The following is a 20,483-nucleotide window of genomic DNA, read 5'->3' on the forward strand; positions in this document are numbered from 1 at the left end:
ATCATTTGCTAGGAGGAAATAGTCCTGCTTTATAAACATCCACTTTGAAAATGGACAGCTCGACTGTGTCAGCAGCATAAGGCAAAAAACTTTTTCTGGGGAGTCAGGATCATGGCTTGAATGGCAACATCTGACAAGTTCTACTCTGTCCTAGTTTCTGTCTTGAACCCGTCCCATCTCATCTGACCCCTTTCCGCAGATTTATTAGGTTGATTTCTTCATCTAAGATTTTAACCTGCGGGATTGCATGATCCCTTTAACATCCAGCCCTGTGTGAGCAAAGTTTAGGCTGGGACTTCAAAGACGGTGGACAGAAAAACAAAGATGGGTAAAAAACACATAGAAGAGTGCAAAGAAGGGAGAGAAAGAGATAGAAGGGTAGGGCAGCAGCTGCTGACCGACTGACACTTGGAGGAACTAGGGTAAACTCATTGGAAATGGACAGCTGAAAAATACTGCACATGACTTTACCAAAAAAGACCCCACTCCTTATACTCTACATAATATAGGTATTATTTTTTGTAGATTAAGGCCTGGTTGAAATCTCAGAGAACACATCCCCAGGACCATAATCATCTATGATACTACCCATCCTCCTGTATGTCCTAAAACCACCACCAATTTATTGCTATATAATTCCAGATTCCATTAGCATTATGGTATTGGTTTGAAACTGGATTAGCCCTCATGAAAATGCTCCAAAACAACACTGCAGTTAGCAGCAGAGTGCAGGAGAGTGGAAACAAAATGGACTGATACCAGTTCTTTTGTGACACCATTGTGCTCAGGGACAGGATACAGTCAGAAGAAACAACGAGGAGTCTGGTGGTACCTTAAAGACTAAGAGATTTATTTGGGCATAAAGTTTCCTGGGTAAAAAACCCCACTTCTTCAGATGCATGGAGTGAAGAAAGTTACTGTCACATCCATATTGTGTAGAGTCAAATCTTGTGATTAGATTTTTTTTAAGAAACCCAAAATATGCGAACAAACGTTCTCCCACTGTAACACCACATATCCACCACCCTACCTCTGCTGCAAAAATCAGCAAACATACCATTGTTGAGTAATCGTGTTTTTCTGACTCCTACTACCAATGGGGTAAATGCTAGCTCCTATTGCTTTAAGTTTCATAAAGGTGACCACTACTTTAAAACATTCCTCAGCATTGTGATTGAAAGCTTAAGTCATGTAAATGCGCCAAATCATTGGGAACTAGTTACTAAGTTTCTAACACTATAATCTTGCTGGGGATGCACTGCAAGTCACAACAGTTTTCATAAACAACACAGACATTTTCTGTGCTCGGCAACATCTTCTGCTTCTATCTGCTCTTTATGCAAAAATACAAGGTATGTTTCCCAGTTAGTTGCTGTTTGCATCTATGCCAGAAGTGTTACAGTGGAAGGACCAAATTCTGTTCTCAAGTAAGCCAGTGCAATTCCACCTAAATCAACGGGGTTGCACTTGTGTAACTGAGAACACAACTAAAGTCTTTTTGATCTGCTGCCTGCTTCACCAATCATGTTTGTTTCCACATGTAAGGTTAGCATTATCAATATTTTTGCATGGAAAGGATCTGGCACGAGCGCTAAATGGGGCAGGACTACTGAGCCAATTATCAAATACATTAGCATCTAGAAAGCACTATGAAATCTTGCCTTTATTCCTAAAGTCAGCCCCTCAGAATTCCTTATGCTTTCCACAGTGTGAGAATTGAAGACTACAGTGTGCCTTACAGGGCACTTTTACAAGGAACCCTTTTTGTTTCAGTCCAAAAGACATTATGGTGCAAACTGTAATGCCATTGAAGTTACTGGCTTTAGGTCACCAGAAAATGTGATCCGATGTAAAAATTAAAAATAAGCAGAGAACTTGACAGTAAAATAGAACTCTAAGAAGAAAATCACCTTATTTTTTTCTGCCATTCATTCAGACAAATTCTATTCTCCATAATTCTACAGTTACTCCACCCAAATAAATGAATGGAGTTATTATGAATTTATACCAGGAGTACACACCAGAATTTGACACACCAAATGGGCCAACCCTCTAGTTAAAAATGACTTTTTAACAAACACACTAACATTGATATTCTCTAGTAGTCCACATAATCTACAATACTAACTTTCCATTGGACTTTTACGTCTTGCATTTTTAACTGAGTTTCTGTAATACACACACACACACACACACTCTTTAAAAATCCATAAGATGTTTTATAAAGCCTACTGTTCCAAATATAGGCCATTGCCTTGGGGGTCAGGTAAATGACTATTTATTTCAAAACACTGATGTTTAAAACTCACCAAATGCTGCTGGCAAATTCTTTAGCCAATTCCATATCTCTAAACAATGATGCTCGAAATAACTTCTAAGTTCCTGATCTGATGGAATACAGTCATAATGGAAAACACCTTATGGATGACTTCTAGCTTGCTAATATTGCAATAAAGTTTAGCTACATCATAGCTCTTCTGTTAAATACACAAGGACTTGGAGAATGTTGGAATTTTAAAATATTTTTTATTATTAAAGTTCCAGAGAACTAACAAACATATTAAAATATCTACCTCTTCATAAAACTGGTTCATAATAATCAAAGGGAATTATTGTGAATAGTAATTATGCTGCTGTTTTCCAGAACCCTCCCATGACATTTCATTATTCCCTCATCCTCATCTTTCTTTCTTTGGCTTTTTTTTATTATTTGTGGCGTGGGGGTGTTAGGTTTTGGGTTTAAGGTTTGCAGTAGCTTTTTACCTCATTTCCAGCTCCAGGCAGAAAAGTCTTGACTTTGATTGTCTTTCCAGGGGCAGGAAAAGGAGACTCCATCAGACTCCTCATAAATGGATAAACCAGGGCAGCAGAGATGCCTCTTCTCCTTTCAACCTCATCTAGGATCTGATCCATCACAGTCCGACATGAAAGAGAGAACATATCAGAATAACAACAACAACATACATTTCTAAAGCATCTTCTGTCCCAAACATGTACCAGACTACATGCCTAATTCTCCCCTCATGTGCACGTGTTCAATACCATTAATGTCACAGCAGAATCACAGGGGTTGCATGAGTGTAACTGAAGGCTGAATATGGAGAGAGAGAGAGAGAGAGAGAGAGAGAGATCATGTCATCTATTGATAAAATGCAGCCACCTCTGGGATGGAACACAGAAGGCATTCTGCGCCAGCCACACTTCAAAGCAGTTTTTAGAAGGTAAGGAAGGAATAACATATCCACTGGTAACTGTAGGGAGACTCCAGAGAGAAGAATGTGATTGGTAGAATTGGACTTTGGCCAGGACATCAGGGTTGACATCTTTGCTCTTAAGAAAAGTGAAATGGGATTCCATGACCGCAGGACCTCAGTTTAACATATTTGAATTGTATACAGCGTTTCCTGCTTCAGAATCTGAAATGAGGAGACAGTGATTGCTTCACAGTCCCTATGTTCAAAACAGAGCTCACCCTGAGTGGGTTTTGTGAAGCGTGCCCTACTCTTTACATAGGATGTCTGCACTAATGTCATTTTCCATTTGACATGGCACAGAATAGACAATCTAGCTGTATACTGAACAGATGGAACTCCTTATAGATTCAGAGGATTGTTTTTCTCTTCTTCTCATTTTATTCACACAAGCCAATATAAATTAGACCATAGCAAAGTTTTCCCATATTAAATAGAACATGATGATGATAAACCTAAAGAAGAGGGGAAAGCAAGCTTTAAAGCAGTTAGTGGTTTGACCTGGAAGACTGATCTTTTAACCACTTTTAACCGTGAGCAATGGGCCACGCAATAGTTAAGTCTGTCAAAGCCAGGCACTTTCCCTTGTTGCTGTTGGAAATGCTTTCCATTGAAACAGAATGGGAAAAGCTACTTAACTATAAGCTGGAGAGTTACAATAATAGCTAAATGACATCAAAAGCCAACAAAGGCACTAACTGGAGCGTTGCCTCCCCGCCCTCTTTGCAACAGGAATGGTGAGTCTAACGAATACCGAGTACTTGCAGCTCCCATTGAAGTCAATGAGAGTGTGTGTGGCGGGGGGAGGGTGTGATCATAAAAATTTATATTAATTTCGTTCTTAAGGTAACTTGATTGGGTGACAACCGCTCATTCCAGATTAGAGAAGCTCCTTACTGAAGGCCAGCCCAGTGGCTAAGTAGTATTGACGTAATACCATTCCTTCTGTTCTCTTGGCTACATCTACACTTAAACTGCTAGAACGGCACAGCTGTAGCCCTTCTGTGTAGACACTCACTACAGGATTGGGAGAGGTTCTCCCATTGCTGTAGTTAATCCACCTCCCTGAAAAGATGGTAGCTAGGTGATGGAAGAATTCCTCTGCTGACCTAGCACTGCCTACACTAGGGGTTAGGTTGCCTTAACTACTTTGCGCAGAGGTGTGGATTTTTCACACCCCTGAACAATGTCGCTAGGTCAACTTAACTTTTTAGCGTAGACCGAGCTGTAGTATCTCCTAGGGAAACTTTTGTGTTGCTGTCAACACTGGTCTCCTTTTTTGTAGGTGCTAAGTGATTCTTTACATTGTTGGCATTATATGCTAAATATAAATTAAATAAATCACATACTTTTAAATTAGATACAGTCAACTGAAAGCTGTTAAGGGGAGCGACTGTGTCATGTTATGGGTTTGGACAATGCCTAGTCTAGTGGGACACTGATCCTGACTGCCAGCACAATACAAATAATATATATTTTTAAAATAAAGAAAATGTGGACAAAGACATCTCATGAGTCTAAAAATGGACAAAAACATCTGCCAAGACCACGACTGCATGCACTGGCTGAGTTTGGGAGTGAGGAAATCTGTGGTTCTCAAATCTGTCTTTAATTAGATATCACCACAGTGAACAAAGAGGGCTCCTAGGGGAATTAAAATAATGCAGATAATCAAAAACAAAGGGCTTTTTCTGCTTCTCAACTAAGTAACGTACAAAGTTTAATATCTCAGTAGTCTCTCTCCCGTCACGTTTTTATATGAAGGCTGCAGTTTCCTGTTTTGTCTACTTATGCTAAGTGCACCATCGTGATAACTTTCCTCCTTCCCATTAGTTTTACCAATCGGGGCACCTTGGTTTCGCTTTTACAAACTAGGAAAAAGGGATGTTCTCACTTTCTCTTAAGAATCTTAATCTGCACCAGGAACAAATCTGTTCTACAAACTGGTACTGCAAACGAACTCTTCTTTTTTTCATTTAAAAGCTGATTCAGGGCTGTAGCACCCCATTTCGCCAGGTGCTGAATACCTTCAATTCAAACTCATATTAGTGGGTTTCTGTAATCTCCAGCTAAGATTAGTTATTTCTGTGTGAACCAGACACAATGGCTCAGTGATCACATTAACAGGAAGAAGCCAGTAGCTCTTCCCTAACAGTGGGCCGAGCCTATATATTCAATGGGCGTTCTACCCACATCAGGAATAAAAAGGAACTTCTGGATTAGGCGAAATGTCCCTAATGTCACCAGTGTTTGCCTTCTTCCTTTCCATGATCACCTGGGAATCACTCCTATTGAAGCCAATGGAATTCTACCAGTGTAAAACTAGTACAAGAGAGAGAGAAAAAACAGACAAAACTGATATTTGGGGTAAACTTTTCAGCCAGCCACTAAGTAAACACATTAAAATGATATGCAAGCTCACATAAATGAAATTATTTGCATATGTCAATCAGGTAGTTTCATATATGACTAGCTAATTTGCATCAAATGCCCATTTACATGAGCAAATGCAAGGTTTGAGCACAAATGTGCAAACAGAATTTTTGCAATTCTGTCCCATCTCTGGTATTTTCTGGTATAAACTCTCCACTCTGTGGACCTGTGCACACTTCATGTCTTCATCTTGACTAATATTTTTGGCTATTGTGCTGGCAGCAAGCTATTGTAATGTTCAATTTTGTATTACCTGCTTCATCTTTTTCCCCACAAAAACCTCAGAGAACTGGGCCATCATCAAAGTTAGATAGCAACAGCAAAGAGAAGGAAGAGTATCATGACATATCTCTGTATCATTAGCTTTCACAAACTTTTTGTTACCTCTGTTCACCTATTCCAGCATGGTGTTTCTGCATCAGTTGCAATCATCTTTATTTAGACACCAGTTATGTCAAGAGGCTATTGGAACAACCCTTTGGTTTGACCTTTTTATAAGACGTCATAAACAGGACTGGTATTAACTACTTTCATCTGATTTTTTTTAAAGCTTGATTCATGTTAATCAAAGTTTTATCCTGCGAAGCTCAAAACATGTTTATATGGAAGATAACATTCTGTATGATTAGATCATGTGAATTACATAAAATGTCATGATTATATCAAATCCAAAAACTAACCTCACAACCAAAAACGAGCCAACTTTATTCAGTAAATAAATAAATAAATATTATTATTAGTTTGGTCTTAAGTTTTGTAAAACTCCCTTAGCTCTGACTGTCAAAGTGATAAGTTCCTTGCAAACAGACACATCATTTACACAACACTGTATTCACAGATGAGCTGAAAATTGTGAGACATGCTACCAGGGATTGTATATTTGGGGGGGAGATGGAGGAGGAGGTATTCACTCAAAGTCAGAAATATCAGTGTCCTCTCACAAATCACACTAAAATCCTGGTTGGTATGGCTCTATCACGATTAAATGCTCATTGAAGTTGTACAGGATGTGCCCTTGGATGTTAGAGTCACTACATTGGCAGCAGCCTGGACATTTCAAACTCTAGTCAAGCAAGAAAAATATGTCTGTCTGCTTTGTTTTATTTGAATATCCTTTTGTCGAATGTAAAAAGAATGTTTGTGGTACTGGAGTACACTCTGAGTCAGCTGCTTCTTTGACTATCAAATGCCTCAGCCTTACTTCAGTGTTTAATCAGCCTGAATAAGCTGTTTATTGTCTTGCAACTTCTGTACTAGGAACTTTATTCCTTAAGTAAACCAGATCAAAATATGATGCAACTTTGGTGTCAAATTTGTTCCTTCTAATTAGATTATTATTGTCAACACAACTTCTTGTGATGGAAATATCCCACTACAATAGAATCCACTTATGAAATAATCTTGACCTCATTACTCCATTGGGGGAGTACTGGCATAAAAGTGGTACTGGCCCATCATTTCAAACATGCATGCCAAGAATTACAGGTCAGCAGAGAATAGTTTTAGAAAACAATGGAAAAAAGCCTCAGGCAGCCAATGCATATGAACACCCAGATGTTTTTCAAATCAAGATTTGCTTCAGACACAGCAGCAATAAGACATTCTTTGATGTACCCAATAATAATGAAATGTCTAAATGTAAAATACTGTTGTTGCCCATCAAATTAAAAAATTCTGTGTGTTTGGTTCATTAATATAGACATTTCTCAGTGCGTCTTCGAATTAAGTGAAATATTGGGAGGAAGGGGAAAGGAAACTTACCTTTGAAAATAAGTCAAAGCAACCTAGCCGGCTGATGACACAATATACTTCAGGTAGGCGTGGACCTTTTCCACTTGGCTGATAACAATGAAAGAGAGACTGAAATTACATTTTAATTTTGAGCCACAAGGAAATACACTTATGTAGCAAAATGGCTTGGCTATTGTGCTAAATCTTTTGCTATCCATTTCTTCACCAAAATAGTTATTCTTGAAAAAGCATTATATTCCTTCCATAAGGCAGGAAACTAAAAGGCATCAAGAATGCTTATCACATTGGATCGAAACTGTTCTCCGATATCATTCCAACTCGCAGCCATACAGCACTGTTACAGATGGCTGTAATTTGTGTCTCAGCAATTGCTCTCCTTTATTCCTTGAAGCAGTAGGAAGAGTGAGGTTGCACAAGGGGCTGGGTACCTGCAGGAAAGGATGAGAATGGGAAGGCTAGGGGAAGATTTAATGGTCATTTTTGTTCCCCAATCACACCACAATGGTCAAAGACTGTTTAACTCAAGATGAGTATGATCAGAGAGCTAAACAAAGACGTGTACAACCTAAATCCAATAGGATTTTCATCTAGATCCTCCACATTAGTTGGGGGCTTCTTATTTGCACATGCAAAAAACGTGCAAAACTTGAATAATCTAAATGGTTAAAAGTGAAAATCATGCTCAACATACAAAAACATATGAACAAACAAAAGCTACCTAGAGAATTTGATGTACATTCCCCTCTTGATTGTACATCAAGAGATGTATTCGTAATAGGCCTCATCCTCCACTAGTGTAAATTGCCATTGGCTCCATTGAGCTGAACCCAATGTATCCTCCACATATAGTTCTGAATTGTGGCATTTAGCCACAGCTCTGCATTGGGGGCAATGTAGAACCACCCCAGCAGGAGCACTGGTAAGAGTCGTATGTAAGAGTGGTGCAGTGCCCCTGGAACAGTCTGATAGCACAGGCGAAGAAAAAGAAGCATCCTTCATTGGGCAAAATCTAACTCTTACGGGTGAGCTATTCATTAAAGCCAATGGCCAGTAGTCAGAGTCTGCCTAATTCTGCTCCCATTGAAATCACTGGCTCCACTCTGAGTTAGGCCAGTGCTGAGCACTTTGGAAAATCCCATCTGAGTGGGAGTGAGTTCCCTGGGACAGAGACCAAGTCTTCCTTTGTCCCTCAAACTGTGCCAAGCACGCTGTCAATATTTAAATATCAAACAGCTGCAATGTACAGGGCATGTGCAGAAGCTTTCCATTACATTTTTAACATGCCGAATTCCAGTTTTGCTATCATCTAGTTTGAGGTTGAGCAATTAAACCTGCACAGAGAGATATTTTGCTGATTTCAGGGACAAACAGAAAGGCAGCAGAAATTAGAAGAAATCAGGAGTTTCCCTTTTTTCCTTTGTATCTCTGCCCTCCACTTCCGCCCCAAATTAAATTTGTTGTCACTGACCAATAAAATAGTAATAATCATAGAAGCTTTAATTTCACCCAGAAAAACATTGAGGACCGTTCTTCACGGACAATGGACGTTGGGCCGATCCACTGACTACTTATGGCCCAGATTCAGAAACAGGATCTTACTAAGCTGGGCCATAAGTAGTCAGTGTAGTGACTGAGCTACAAAACGGCAGATGAAATTCAATATCAATTAGTTTAAAGTAATGCACATCGGAAAAAATAAGCCCAACTATACATACAAAATGATTGAGTCTAAATTAGCTGTTACCACTCAACAAAGAGATCTTGAAGTTATTGTGGATAGTTCTCTGAAAACATCCACTCAATGTGCAACAGCAGGCAAAAAAGCTAATAGAAAGTTAGGAACCATTAGGAAAGGGATAGATAATAAGACAGAAAATATAATGCCACTATATAAATCCATGTTACCAGGGAATGACCAGGGAAGAGTATAAAAATATTGCTCGGGCATGCAGGAGTGAAATCAGGAAGGCCAAATCACACCTGGAGTTGCAGCTAGCAAGAGATGTTAAGAGTAACAAGAAGGGTTTCTTTAGGTATGTTAGCAACAAAAGGAAAGTCAAGGAAAGTGTGGGCCCCTGACTGAATGAGGGAGGCAACATAGTGACAGAGGATGTGGAAAAAGCTAATGTACTCAATGTTTCTTTTGCCTCCCTCTTTATGAACAAGGTCAGCACAGCATGGGGAGGAGGCGACCATCCCTCTGTGTAGAAAGAAGTGGTTCAGGACTATTTAGAAAAGCTGGACAAGCACAAGTACATGGGGCCGGATGCACTGCATCCGAGAGTGCTAAAGGAATTGGCGGATGTGATTGCAGAGCCATTGGCCATTATCTTTGAAAACTCAAGGCGATTGGGGGAAGTCCCAGACGACTGGAAAAAGGCTAATGTAGTGCCCATCTTTAAAAAAGGGAAGGAGGAGGATCCTGGGAACTACAGACCAGTCAGCCTCACCTCAGTACCTGGAAAAATCATGGAGCAGGTCCTCAAGGAATCAATTCTGAAGTACTTAGAGGAGAGGAAAGTGACCAGAAACAGTCAGCATGGATTCACCAAGGGCAAGTCATGCCTGACTAATCTAATTGCCTTCTATGATGAGATAACTGGCTCTGTGGATGAGGGGAAAGCGGTGGACGTGTTGTTCCTTGACTTTAGCAAAATTTTTGACATGGTCTCCCACAGTATTCTTGCCAGCAAGTTAAAGTAGTATGGGCTGGATGAATGGACTATAAGGTGGCTAGAAAGTTGGCTAGATTGTCGGGCTCAACAGGTAGTGATCAATGGCTCCATGTCTAGTTGGCAGCCGGTATCCAGTGGAGTGCCCCAAGGGTCAGTCCTCGGGCCGGTTTTGTTCAATAACTTCATAAATGATCTGGAGGATGGTGTGGATTGCACCCTCAACAAGTTTGCAGATGACACTAAACTGAGAGGAGAGGTAGATACGCTGGAGGGTAGGGATAGGATACAGAGGGACCTAGACAAATTAGAGGATTGGGCCAAAAGAAATCTGATGAGGTTCAACAAGGACAAGTGCAGAGTCCTGCACTTCGAACGGAAGAATCCCATGCACCACTACAGACTAGGGACCGAATGGCTAGGCAGCAGTTCTGCAGAAAAGGACCTAGGGGTTACAGTGGACGAGAAGCTGGATATGAGTCAACAGTGTGCCCTTGTTGCCAAGAAGGCCAATGGCATTTTGGGCTATATAAGTAGGGGCATTGCCAGTAGAAGGAGGGACATGATCGTTCCCCTCTATTCAACATTGGTGAGGCCTCATCTGTAGTATTGTGTCCAGTTTTGGGCCCCACGCTACAAGAAGGATGTGGAAAAATTGGAAAGAGTCCAGCAGAGGGCAACAAAAATGATTAGGGGACTGGAACACATGATTTATAAGGAGAGGCTGAGGGAACTGGGATTGTTTAGTCTGCAGAAGAGAAGAATGAGGGGGGATTTGATAGCTGCTTCCAACTACCTGAAAGGGGGTTCCAAAGAGGATGGAGCTAGACTGTTCTCAGTGGTAGCGGATGACAGAACAAGGAGTAATGGTCTCAAGTTGCAGTGGGGGAGGTTTAGGTTGGATATTAGGAAAAACTTTTTCACTAGGAGGGTGGTGAAACACTGGAATGCGTTACCTAGGGAGGTGGTGGAATCTCCTTCCTTTGAGGTTTTTAAAGTCAGGCTTGACAAAGCCTGGCTGGGATGATTTAGTTGGGGATTGGTCCTGCTTTGAGCAGGGGGTTGGACTAGATGACCTCCTGAGGTCCCTTCCAACCCTGATAGTCTATGATTCTATGGTTATGGCCACACCCTGAATACTGAATGTAGTTCTAGTCACCCCGTCTCAAAAAAATACATTAGAATTGAAAAAGGCTCTAAGAAGTGTGGGGGGGGAATGATTAGGGGTACAGAACAGCTTCCATACCAGGAGAGATTTAAAAGACTGGCACTGTTCATCTTAGAAAAGAGACAACTAAGGGGGGATATGATAGAGGGCTATAAAATCATGGGTTTCAGAGTAGCAGCCGTGTTAGTCTGTATTCACAAAAAGAAAAGGAATACTTGTGGCACCTTAGAGACTAACAAATTTATTTGAGCATAAGCTTTCGTGAGCTATACGAAAGCTTATGCTCAAATAAATTTGTTAGTCTCTCAGGTACCACAAGTACTCCTTTTCTTTTTATAAAATCATGGTTAGTGTAGAGAAAGTGAATAGAAAAGTTATTTACCCCTTTATATAACACAAGAACCAGGGGTTATCCTATTAAATTAATAGGCAGTGGGTTTAAAACAAACACGTACAGTCAACCTGTGGAACTCACTGCCAGGGGATGTTGTGAAGGCCAAAAGTAGAAATGAGTTAAAAAAAAAATTAGATAAGTTAGTAGAGGATAGGCTCATCAATGGTTATTAGCCAAGATGCTCAGGATGCAACTCCATGCTCTGGGTGTCCCTAAACCTCTAACTGCCAGAAGTTGGGACTGGACTACAGGGAATGGATCACTTGAAATTGCCCTGTTCTGTTCATTCCCTCTGAAGCATCTGGCACTGGTCACTGTCGGAAGACAGGATACTGGGCTAGGTTGACCATTGATCTGACCTAGTATGGCTGTGCTTATGTATCCCTATTCAGGAAAGCACTTACGCATGTGCTTAAGATTGTTCCTGAATCACCACCCATGGGAAATCAGAGACCTGATCCAAAGTCCACTGATGTTAGTGGGAAGCAAAGGGCACTGGATCAGGTCCTAGACTACCAGAATGTCATCCACAGTCACTTGTTTGCTACTGCCCTGCAGAGAGACAGCAGGTCCACAGATGGAAATGCCTTTGAAAGGTGTACTAGCCCATTCTCCTTTTTCCAATGGGCACAGAACCATGACCAAAAGGAAGTCTCTGAACTCAACAAAAGTCACCTTTCAACAGATCAGTTGGCATGAGGTGCTATTGAGATAGAATGGAGGGACTGCTCCAGAGCAGACATTACTGCAGGAATTCCGGTCTTTCCTTGTCTAGGAACGGCAAATGCCCAGCACCAACCCACTACCAAACTACATTGCCCTGCATTAAAGAATTCCGAGTAGGATCTCAGACAGTGGGTCTAGTTCTCTGTTGCCCCACACCTTATGGAGTCATTCTGCCTGTGCAAAATGAATGAAAAGTGGGTGTAAAATGTCAACACTCTGAGTTGGTATCATTTTAACCCACTTTGCCCAGCTGGGTAAATGATTATACAAGATGGAAAACAGTGGAAGACTCAGCCCCCATATTAACAATACTATGACAGAGGAGAGCGATGTCATAATTTCTGTCTGCTTTTGCTTCCTTTTATATTTAATCAAAGTGGATAATGATCTTTCCCCTTTTATCATAATAAGTTGGTGGCATTTAGTTTCAGTGTCTCATCATTAGACTATGAAGATTAAGCAAGCTGTTTCCACAAAGTGGTTTTATCATTTACATGCCATGCAGAGCTGATGCAGAAGAAGCTGGAGGACAGCTGTGTTTTTTCAAATCTGAGAATCACAATGTAGACTGGGACAGTCAGCAGGTGCCTGTGCTGTTATAATAAAGACGATGAAAAAATGCTGCACTTAAGTGAACACAGATGCGTGTATTTCTGAATCCAAACCTGCTCACCACACATCACATCTCTGAAAACAGCAGAATCCCTTTTTGTCCATATTAGGTATAAACCCCTTTCTAAAGGATTGAGTGATTATATCAAGCATGTAGGATTTTGGTTAAAATCATTGTGTCAAATCTGCAGGAATGCCGAAGTCATGCCAGGAGTCTTGGACAGCTACCAACCAAGAGCTATCTTACCAAGTGCCAGTAAAAACATCACATTCCTGGGTCATCTATAAGACCAGAAACAATAACCACGCAGTTTACTCAAAGACCCTGCCCTATGAAATATTATTCCCTACAAGTATCTTATAGGTTACATGTCACTGAGTTTATGAGTGCTAGGCGTCTTCCCTGCTCATATTCATTATACATGATGCCCTTGTATTTTAAGGATTTCTCTTTGCCAATAGCAGAGCCTCCTCGGTACACATAAATCATCAAGAAGAGCAAAAGAGCAAACGTCTCACGCTGGGGAGGCTCTCAGGGTCTGGAATCCTGAAGTGAAATGATTTACTCCAATTAAACATGACTAAAGTCAGAAGTTTGTAAAAAACAGGCATTAACCTGCATGATCCTGTATCAACAGGTCTCCTTGCTGAAACTGTCCCTCTGGCTGCAGATTCACGTTAGAGAAACAGCACCTGCTTCTCATACTGTACTTGGTTAATTCCCCAGGAAAATGTTGTGAGCATGTGTGTTACATATAACCCTCCATGGCCATCCACATCCAGGCCTGATTTACCCTTTGCATCAGTGGTGGCCTCTGCCCCTGGGGATGGGTCCAATCCTAGGAAAGACAGATGGTGTTTGCACCACTATCCACCCTCAGTGGTCCCACCAGGGGACGGCAGCTTTAACCTGCAAACATGGAACTCGGCCAGTGGATGTGCTGAATCAACCTATCTGAACAGCCTAACCATGCCCACTCAGAGGTCGGTAAGTGCTACATAGTGGACAGCTGAGAATAGCTGGAGTGCCATCGCATAGCTCCTACATTGTGGGGAGAGGCAACATAGAGCCATTACGCCAATTCTATTCCAGCTGAAAAGACCCCCTTCACTGGTGTATTTCCCAAGACTATTTTTGTTTTATCCCATCAGAACAACATAAAGGCTAATATCAAATGACCTGGCCTGAGGATTTTGCAGGGGGCACTCTCATAGTCAACCTGTGGAACTCATTGCCAGGGGATGTTGTGAAGGCCAAAAGTATGGCCATTCTTATATTCTTCTCTTGGCCCCACAACACAGTCAGGTGACTGGTGGATAGGTATAAACTGTTGACCACATGGCCTGCTGCTTAATACCCCACTGCTATATCAAGCTCCTTTCTGAGTGTGGGGCTGTTGGGTAAGGGGCAGCTGGGAGTCAGCTTGCCTGCAGAGTATATACTGCCCACTTCCTTGAGGAAAGGGGGAAGTGAAGCATTTGGAGTTTTTTGTTTTTGTGGGACTGAGTACATTCTTAGTCTTAATCCAGCCCTGCATGCAGGAATTCTAATTAGTCTCACAGACAATAGGACGCTGATTCCCGGGAGGATGAAAATAAGCCACCACGAGTTGAGCTGTGAAACAGAAGGGTGAGGATCAGCACCAGGGGGGTTCTGCTAGTTTTCTTGGCCAGCAGAAAGACTGGAGCAGCCTTGCTGCACAGTGTTTACCCTGGACTTTGCTGATGCAAACCCTGCTTTCGCCTCTATTTTGAGATTATGTCTAAGGGAAACCTTGGCTCTTTATGCTAAAAAGGAGCCTGACATTTTAAAAAAGACTTTTCTTCCTGGGTGCTTGAAATCTAGCTGATCTGTTCAGAGTCTCTAATCTACCATCGCACTGCCTGGCCGTTCACACACAGTGGGGTCCTGGCCCGTGGCTGGGGCTCCTAGGCATTACAATATGACAATCAATAGTAATCATAAAAATATGGTGATTGGCTGCAACTCTGTTTCTGGGAAAGATATGGTCTTGGGAGATCATATAGTTCAGTACAACCCAGCTAGTGAAGAACTACCACCCCACAGCATAAGGAGCAGCTTCTGCAGCAGCACAGCCAGGGATGTCTGTGGAGATGACATGGAACTGTAGTTAAGATGCGGTGTTCTCTTGGATAGTTTACTGCTGTGATTCTCCTTGGAGTGCCACTGGGAAAGGGCAGCCTGAAAGTTCCAGCCAGCATTCCCTAAAAATGAAGCACAGGCTTCTAGGAGATGCATTGACTCAATCCATCTCCCACAGCACATTGTCCTGCTGGCTCCACCCACTTTCTGGTCTTCACAACAACAAAGATTTGGCAAATTTTCCACCACTGGGGGATTCTGCCAACAGAACCCAGATGAAAGCCGGCAGAAAGTGAGACCCTTTGAGTGTATCTACATTGCAGCTGGGAGCAGCTTCCTAGCTTGGGTTTGTAGACTCGCACTAGCTCCGCTCAAGATAGTGGACTGAAAATAGCAGTGTGGATGTTGTGCTACTGGCAGAGGCTTGAGCCAGCCACGCTGGGTGGGTGGGTCTGAGTTCCGGTGGCTAACCCAAACCTCTGTTGGTGCCACTACATCCACACTGCTATTTTTAGTGTATTAGCTTGAGCTGAGCTAGCAAGTGTCTGTGTACCTGAACTGGGAGGCTTCAATATAAACATATTCTTAGACTTGAAGGGGCTGATTCTCCACTGCCTGGCAAATGTGGAAAGTGGGTTCGAAATGCTACCAGTTTGGAACTCTCCACTCACTCACATCTGTGATAGCATTTCATACCCATGTTACATGCACTTTGCCCAGGCATAAATAGCTACATAGGTCATCAAGAAACAGGGCCTAAATTCACACATTTTTATTCAGTACATTTTCTAGGTACTACAGCAAGATAACAAAAAAGCCAACCAACCAAAAACAAAAATCAGGTACAAATACTGTGTACAGTGAACAGGCTATTATTTAATATAGCTTTGACAAAAGCCAATTAAATAAGACAAAGTTAATCACTGGTGTAAAAATTGAAACTGACACTCTCTTGGGTTATTACAGGGGATAATGTACTAACCATACTAAAACAGGTGAGGGGTAATGTGACTGATATAAATGAGCCATTTTCTTTTACCTCAAAATGCAAATTCTCATATCAGATCACTAGGATTTAACATGGTTGTCTTAGATCAGTGGTTCCCAAACTTGTTTCACCGCTTGTGCAGGAAAGCCCCTGGCGGGCCGGGCCAGTTTGTTTACCCGCCACGTCCACAGGTTTGGCCGATCGCGGCTCCCAGTGGCCGCGGTTCGCTGCTCCAGGCCAATGGAAGCTGCTGGAAGTGGTGGCCAGTACGTCCCCTGGTCCGCGCCACTTCCAGCAGCTCCCATTGGCCTGGAGCAGCGAACCGCGGCCACTGGAAGCCGTGATCGGCCGAACCTGTGGACGCGGCAGGTAAACAAATCAGCCCGGCCCACCAGAGGCTTTCCCTGCACAAGCGGAGAAACAAGTTTGGGAACCACTACCTTAGATGTATCAGGTATTAATTGGAAAATGTCTTACTGTATTTAGAACTCTGTTTGTTATGGTACAATAGGTTACATTCCACTCTAATCCTATTTTTAAAATGAAACAATGTAATATAAATATATGTAAAATGGATATACTGTAGGACTTTGTTGTACAAACAAAATATAATCATTACTGTATCCCTTGAGGTGCTTTTGCAGGAAGCTTTTATCAGAAAATCCTGGAAAAAAATCTAAGGCAAAATAAAATAAAATAAAATAAAATAAAATAAAATAAATAGAGCAGTTCATATGACCATGTCCCATAATAAAAAATGCCTGGTAATAAAAGACACAATTATCTCATAAATAAAGGAACCGCCCCCCCCCCCAGAAACTTAGACACAAAACATAGGATCATAGGAACTACCATGCTGGATCAGAGCCGTGGTCCAAGTATTCGACAGCCTGTCTTTGACAGCGACTATTACCAGATGCTTCAGACAAAGGTCCAAGTAACCCCATAGTTGACAATTATGAAATAACCTGCCCATGAGGGAGGTTTCTCCTTAGCCCTTCTGGGGAAGTTACCTTATGTCCTAAAGCACACTTCCAGTGTTTCTTATAGTTGAATGAGGCACATTACAGCCCAGTGCTCTCATACCCATAGTAAGTCAGGTATTGTGGGTTTTAGAAAATAGTGCTTATATTATTTGACACATTCTGCACTCTGAAGCGGACTTAGGGCCTGACCCTGCACCTGCAACCCCTGTGCAGCAAGCCCATCAACTCCTGCTTTCAAAAGTTGCTTGGAAAGTTTTACAAACAAATACCAAAATGGAATTAGACTAGAGAGCCAAAACTTGGCACATGTATGGCACCTGCAGAGTTTGCCTGGTCCCTGTCACAGGTACAAATCCCACATTTGCTTGTGCACAATAGGTCAGTGGGCACGTAACTGTGCAGCACAGCCTTTAAAGACACCATTCTGGGCTGTGTGCCACCTGAGGCAACGCCACCCCCATGTGCTGAGATTTGCAGTGGGTAGGAAGAGAAATCCTCCCCTCCTCCACAGAGGAGCAGTGGAACTGTGGGGTGAAGGCTACTTCACCCTAATGATCACACCTTTTAGCATGGCCTCAACAACATCTGTTTCCCCTTCTCACAAGACACAGGGATGTTCCTGGGATGCTCTGCAGATGTTCTATGTAGCCATCAAAATCCCATCTCTCTCTATATAGCTGACGGCACCAGTTTAACCTCAGCGGCTTTCTGCACCCACAGCAGATGGCGCAGCATTTGCCCCATAATGATCAACTAATTCACTGAAGAATGAATAACCTTTAGCCTACAGTATTTTACTTATACAGTATCTTCTACACTCCCATCAATTTTTCATAAATTTCCTGTAAAACCTATGGGCCTATGGGTGGTGGCCTGCTGCTGATCTACAGAAACCACAGGCACCTCAAAGCAGTGCAAGCTGTTCTTCATGCTCTGGGTTAGAGCAGATCCGTACATCACCAGTCACTTCTCCTTATATTATTTCAGAATGTCTGATCAGCACAAGTGATCTTTCTTATTGTTTACCAGGATCCAAGACAGGCTGCCACACACCCTCCTGACATTCTAACTCATCCTGTGTTCAGTGTGATCTGCTCAGTCAGATACGGCAATAGCTGTTAATGCTCTTCTGCTCTTGGGTGGTTCAATGGCTTTCCAATGTCTAACATTGCTAATTTGGCCACTGACAGTCTTTGTCATTCCGTGTATATTGTTTATATTGTTCTAGCTTGTATGTGCGAGCTCTTCAAAAGAGCTCAGCTTTGGCCTAACTTTGTTCCCACCATTGACGTCAGTGGGAGCAGGCTGAGGCCAGTGCTGAGCACTTAGATAATCCCAATCCATATGACTGGCTCTGGCATTTATCTTTTGTTTTCAGTCTTTTCAATTTTTAAATGTCATTTAACTCCAGAGTCCACTGGCATCATCTGTTTAATTATTCATTCGGAATGATCCTTTAATAGGTCAATATTTTAAAACATATGAGCAATCCCCCCAGCATGTGTCTTTAACAACTGTCATATTTGCACTTCTTCAATAATACTTACTATCACTTTATTCCACTCTATACACTCTGTGGTGAGTGCTGTGACCTAGTAACCGGTCTGAAATACAGTTCTTTGCATCTTTTTAAGCTTTGTATCTCTGATGGCTCATCTTAAGTGATCACTCTCCTTACAGTGTGTATGATAAAACCCATTATTTCATGTTCTCTGTGTGTGTATATAAATCTCCTCATTGTATTTTCCACCAAATGCATCCGATGAAGTGAGCTGTAGCTCACGAAAGCTTATGCTCAAATAAATTTGTTAGTCTCTAAGGTGCCACAAGTACTCTTTTCTTTTTGTGAATACAGACTAACACGGCTGCTACTCTGAAACCTGCTATAACCATAATATTCTTTCCACAATGCACTTTCCCATACGCTTTTCAAGGATTTAATTCTCCGGATCATTCAGGTGTGTTTAAATCTTATATACTTATTTCCTGCAACAATTATGTTTGTAGCAATGATTTACAAAATGCTTACTCTTGAAAAAAAAACAAGCCTGAATCTTTCATGACTGATTTTATACAGTGGCTCATCTGCAAATATTTACGAAAGTACTTTTTGTGCAGCTTTTATTTGTCCTTCAGACGATAAAATACTTTAAATATAGTGTCAGCATACATATCTTCCAGACTGCTTATCTCATTGTTCTGCCAGTTTTCCCAATATACTGATTTCTCTCCTGAAGTAGGTGAAAGGGCATGTTGTTCAATATCATCTCATATTTATTTTTTGCTGTATGAATTTGTAAAGTCTATACATTTCTCCCCATAATGCACAAGTGTATAAAATGACTGGTTAAATGTCTACTGGCAAGATAATTACGTTTTCCTCAATATATCTTATTTTGGTCATATCAAATCCCAAACTAAACCAGGAGCTAATGCCTTGGATTTCCACAATCAATGGTAAGATTTGTGCAAGATTAAATACTTGTTGATACTTCCAGAAATTTGGTAGTTTTAAACAACCTTTATTTTGTGAACTGAATAGTTTCCACAATTTAATTCTAGCCAACTTTTTCTAAGAAGGCTTTGCTAAACTTATGAAAATATACATATTTACTTTTAAGTGGTAGCACATATGAAAAGTAATTGAATTGTACTGCTGGCCTCCATCTTTATTTCGTTTATTTGTTCCCATAAAGATATCTTCTGGGTGCCCCATTTATTCAACCTCTGAGTCACTCCCGCAGCCATCCTCTCCCATACTAGCCTGTCCTAGTTTCACTGTGGCTCATGCCCTTTTATAGCCATAAACATTTCCACTTCTCATATATATTTCATTGTGCTTCCCCATGTATTTTACACTCCAAAGGTGGGAGATATAGGTGCCATCCTTAGAAAATATTGCCACTAGAACTCACAAGTGCATTGCTTTTGGATTAATGTTACTGAAACTTTTACAAATACAGGGCCCAGTGCTGTTCCCAGCAGCACCAACAGGAGCTTTGATACAGACCTCGGCAAGAACAGGATCAGACACACATGTATTTCAGGTTTCAGAGTAGCAGCCGTGTTAGTCTGTATTCGCAAAAAGAAAAAGAAAAGGAGTACTTGTGGCACCTTAGAGACTAACAAATTTATTAGAGCATAAGCTTTCGTGAGCTACAGCTCACTTCATCGGATGCATTTGGTGGAAAAAACAGAGGAGAGATTTATATACACACACACAGAGAACATGAAACAATGGGTTTATCATACACACTGTAAGGAGAGTGATCACTTAAGATAAGCCATCACCAACAGCAGGGGGGGGAAGGAGGAAAACCTTTCATGGTGACAAGCAGGTAGGCTAATTCCAGCAGTTAACAAGAATATCAGAGGAACAGTGGGGGGTGGGGTGGGA

At 41.5% G+C, this 20,483-nt stretch overlaps 1 protein-coding gene across 19 annotated transcripts in view; it reads right to left on the reverse strand.

The window, feature by feature from the left end:
- DENND2B (DENN domain containing 2B) overlaps positions 1-20,483 on the reverse strand; it is a 304,550-nt gene that overhangs the window by 49,147 nt on the left and 234,920 nt on the right. For all 19 annotated transcript variants that reach the window (XM_043515662.1, XM_043515653.1, XM_043515659.1 and 16 more), the window contains 2 exons: positions 7,446-7,523; positions 2,764-2,904 (listed from right to left, as the gene is read on the reverse strand). In XM_043515662.1, the coding sequence (XP_043371597.1) occupies positions 2,764-2,904; positions 7,446-7,523 (219 nt within the window). The remainder of the gene's footprint in view (positions 1-2,763; positions 2,905-7,445; positions 7,524-20,483) is intronic.

The sequence above is a fragment of the Dermochelys coriacea genome, chromosome 6 (assembly GCF_009764565.3).
Source record: "Dermochelys coriacea isolate rDerCor1 chromosome 6, rDerCor1.pri.v4, whole genome shotgun sequence".
Classification (NCBI taxonomy): Eukaryota; Metazoa; Chordata; order Testudines; family Dermochelyidae; genus Dermochelys; species Dermochelys coriacea.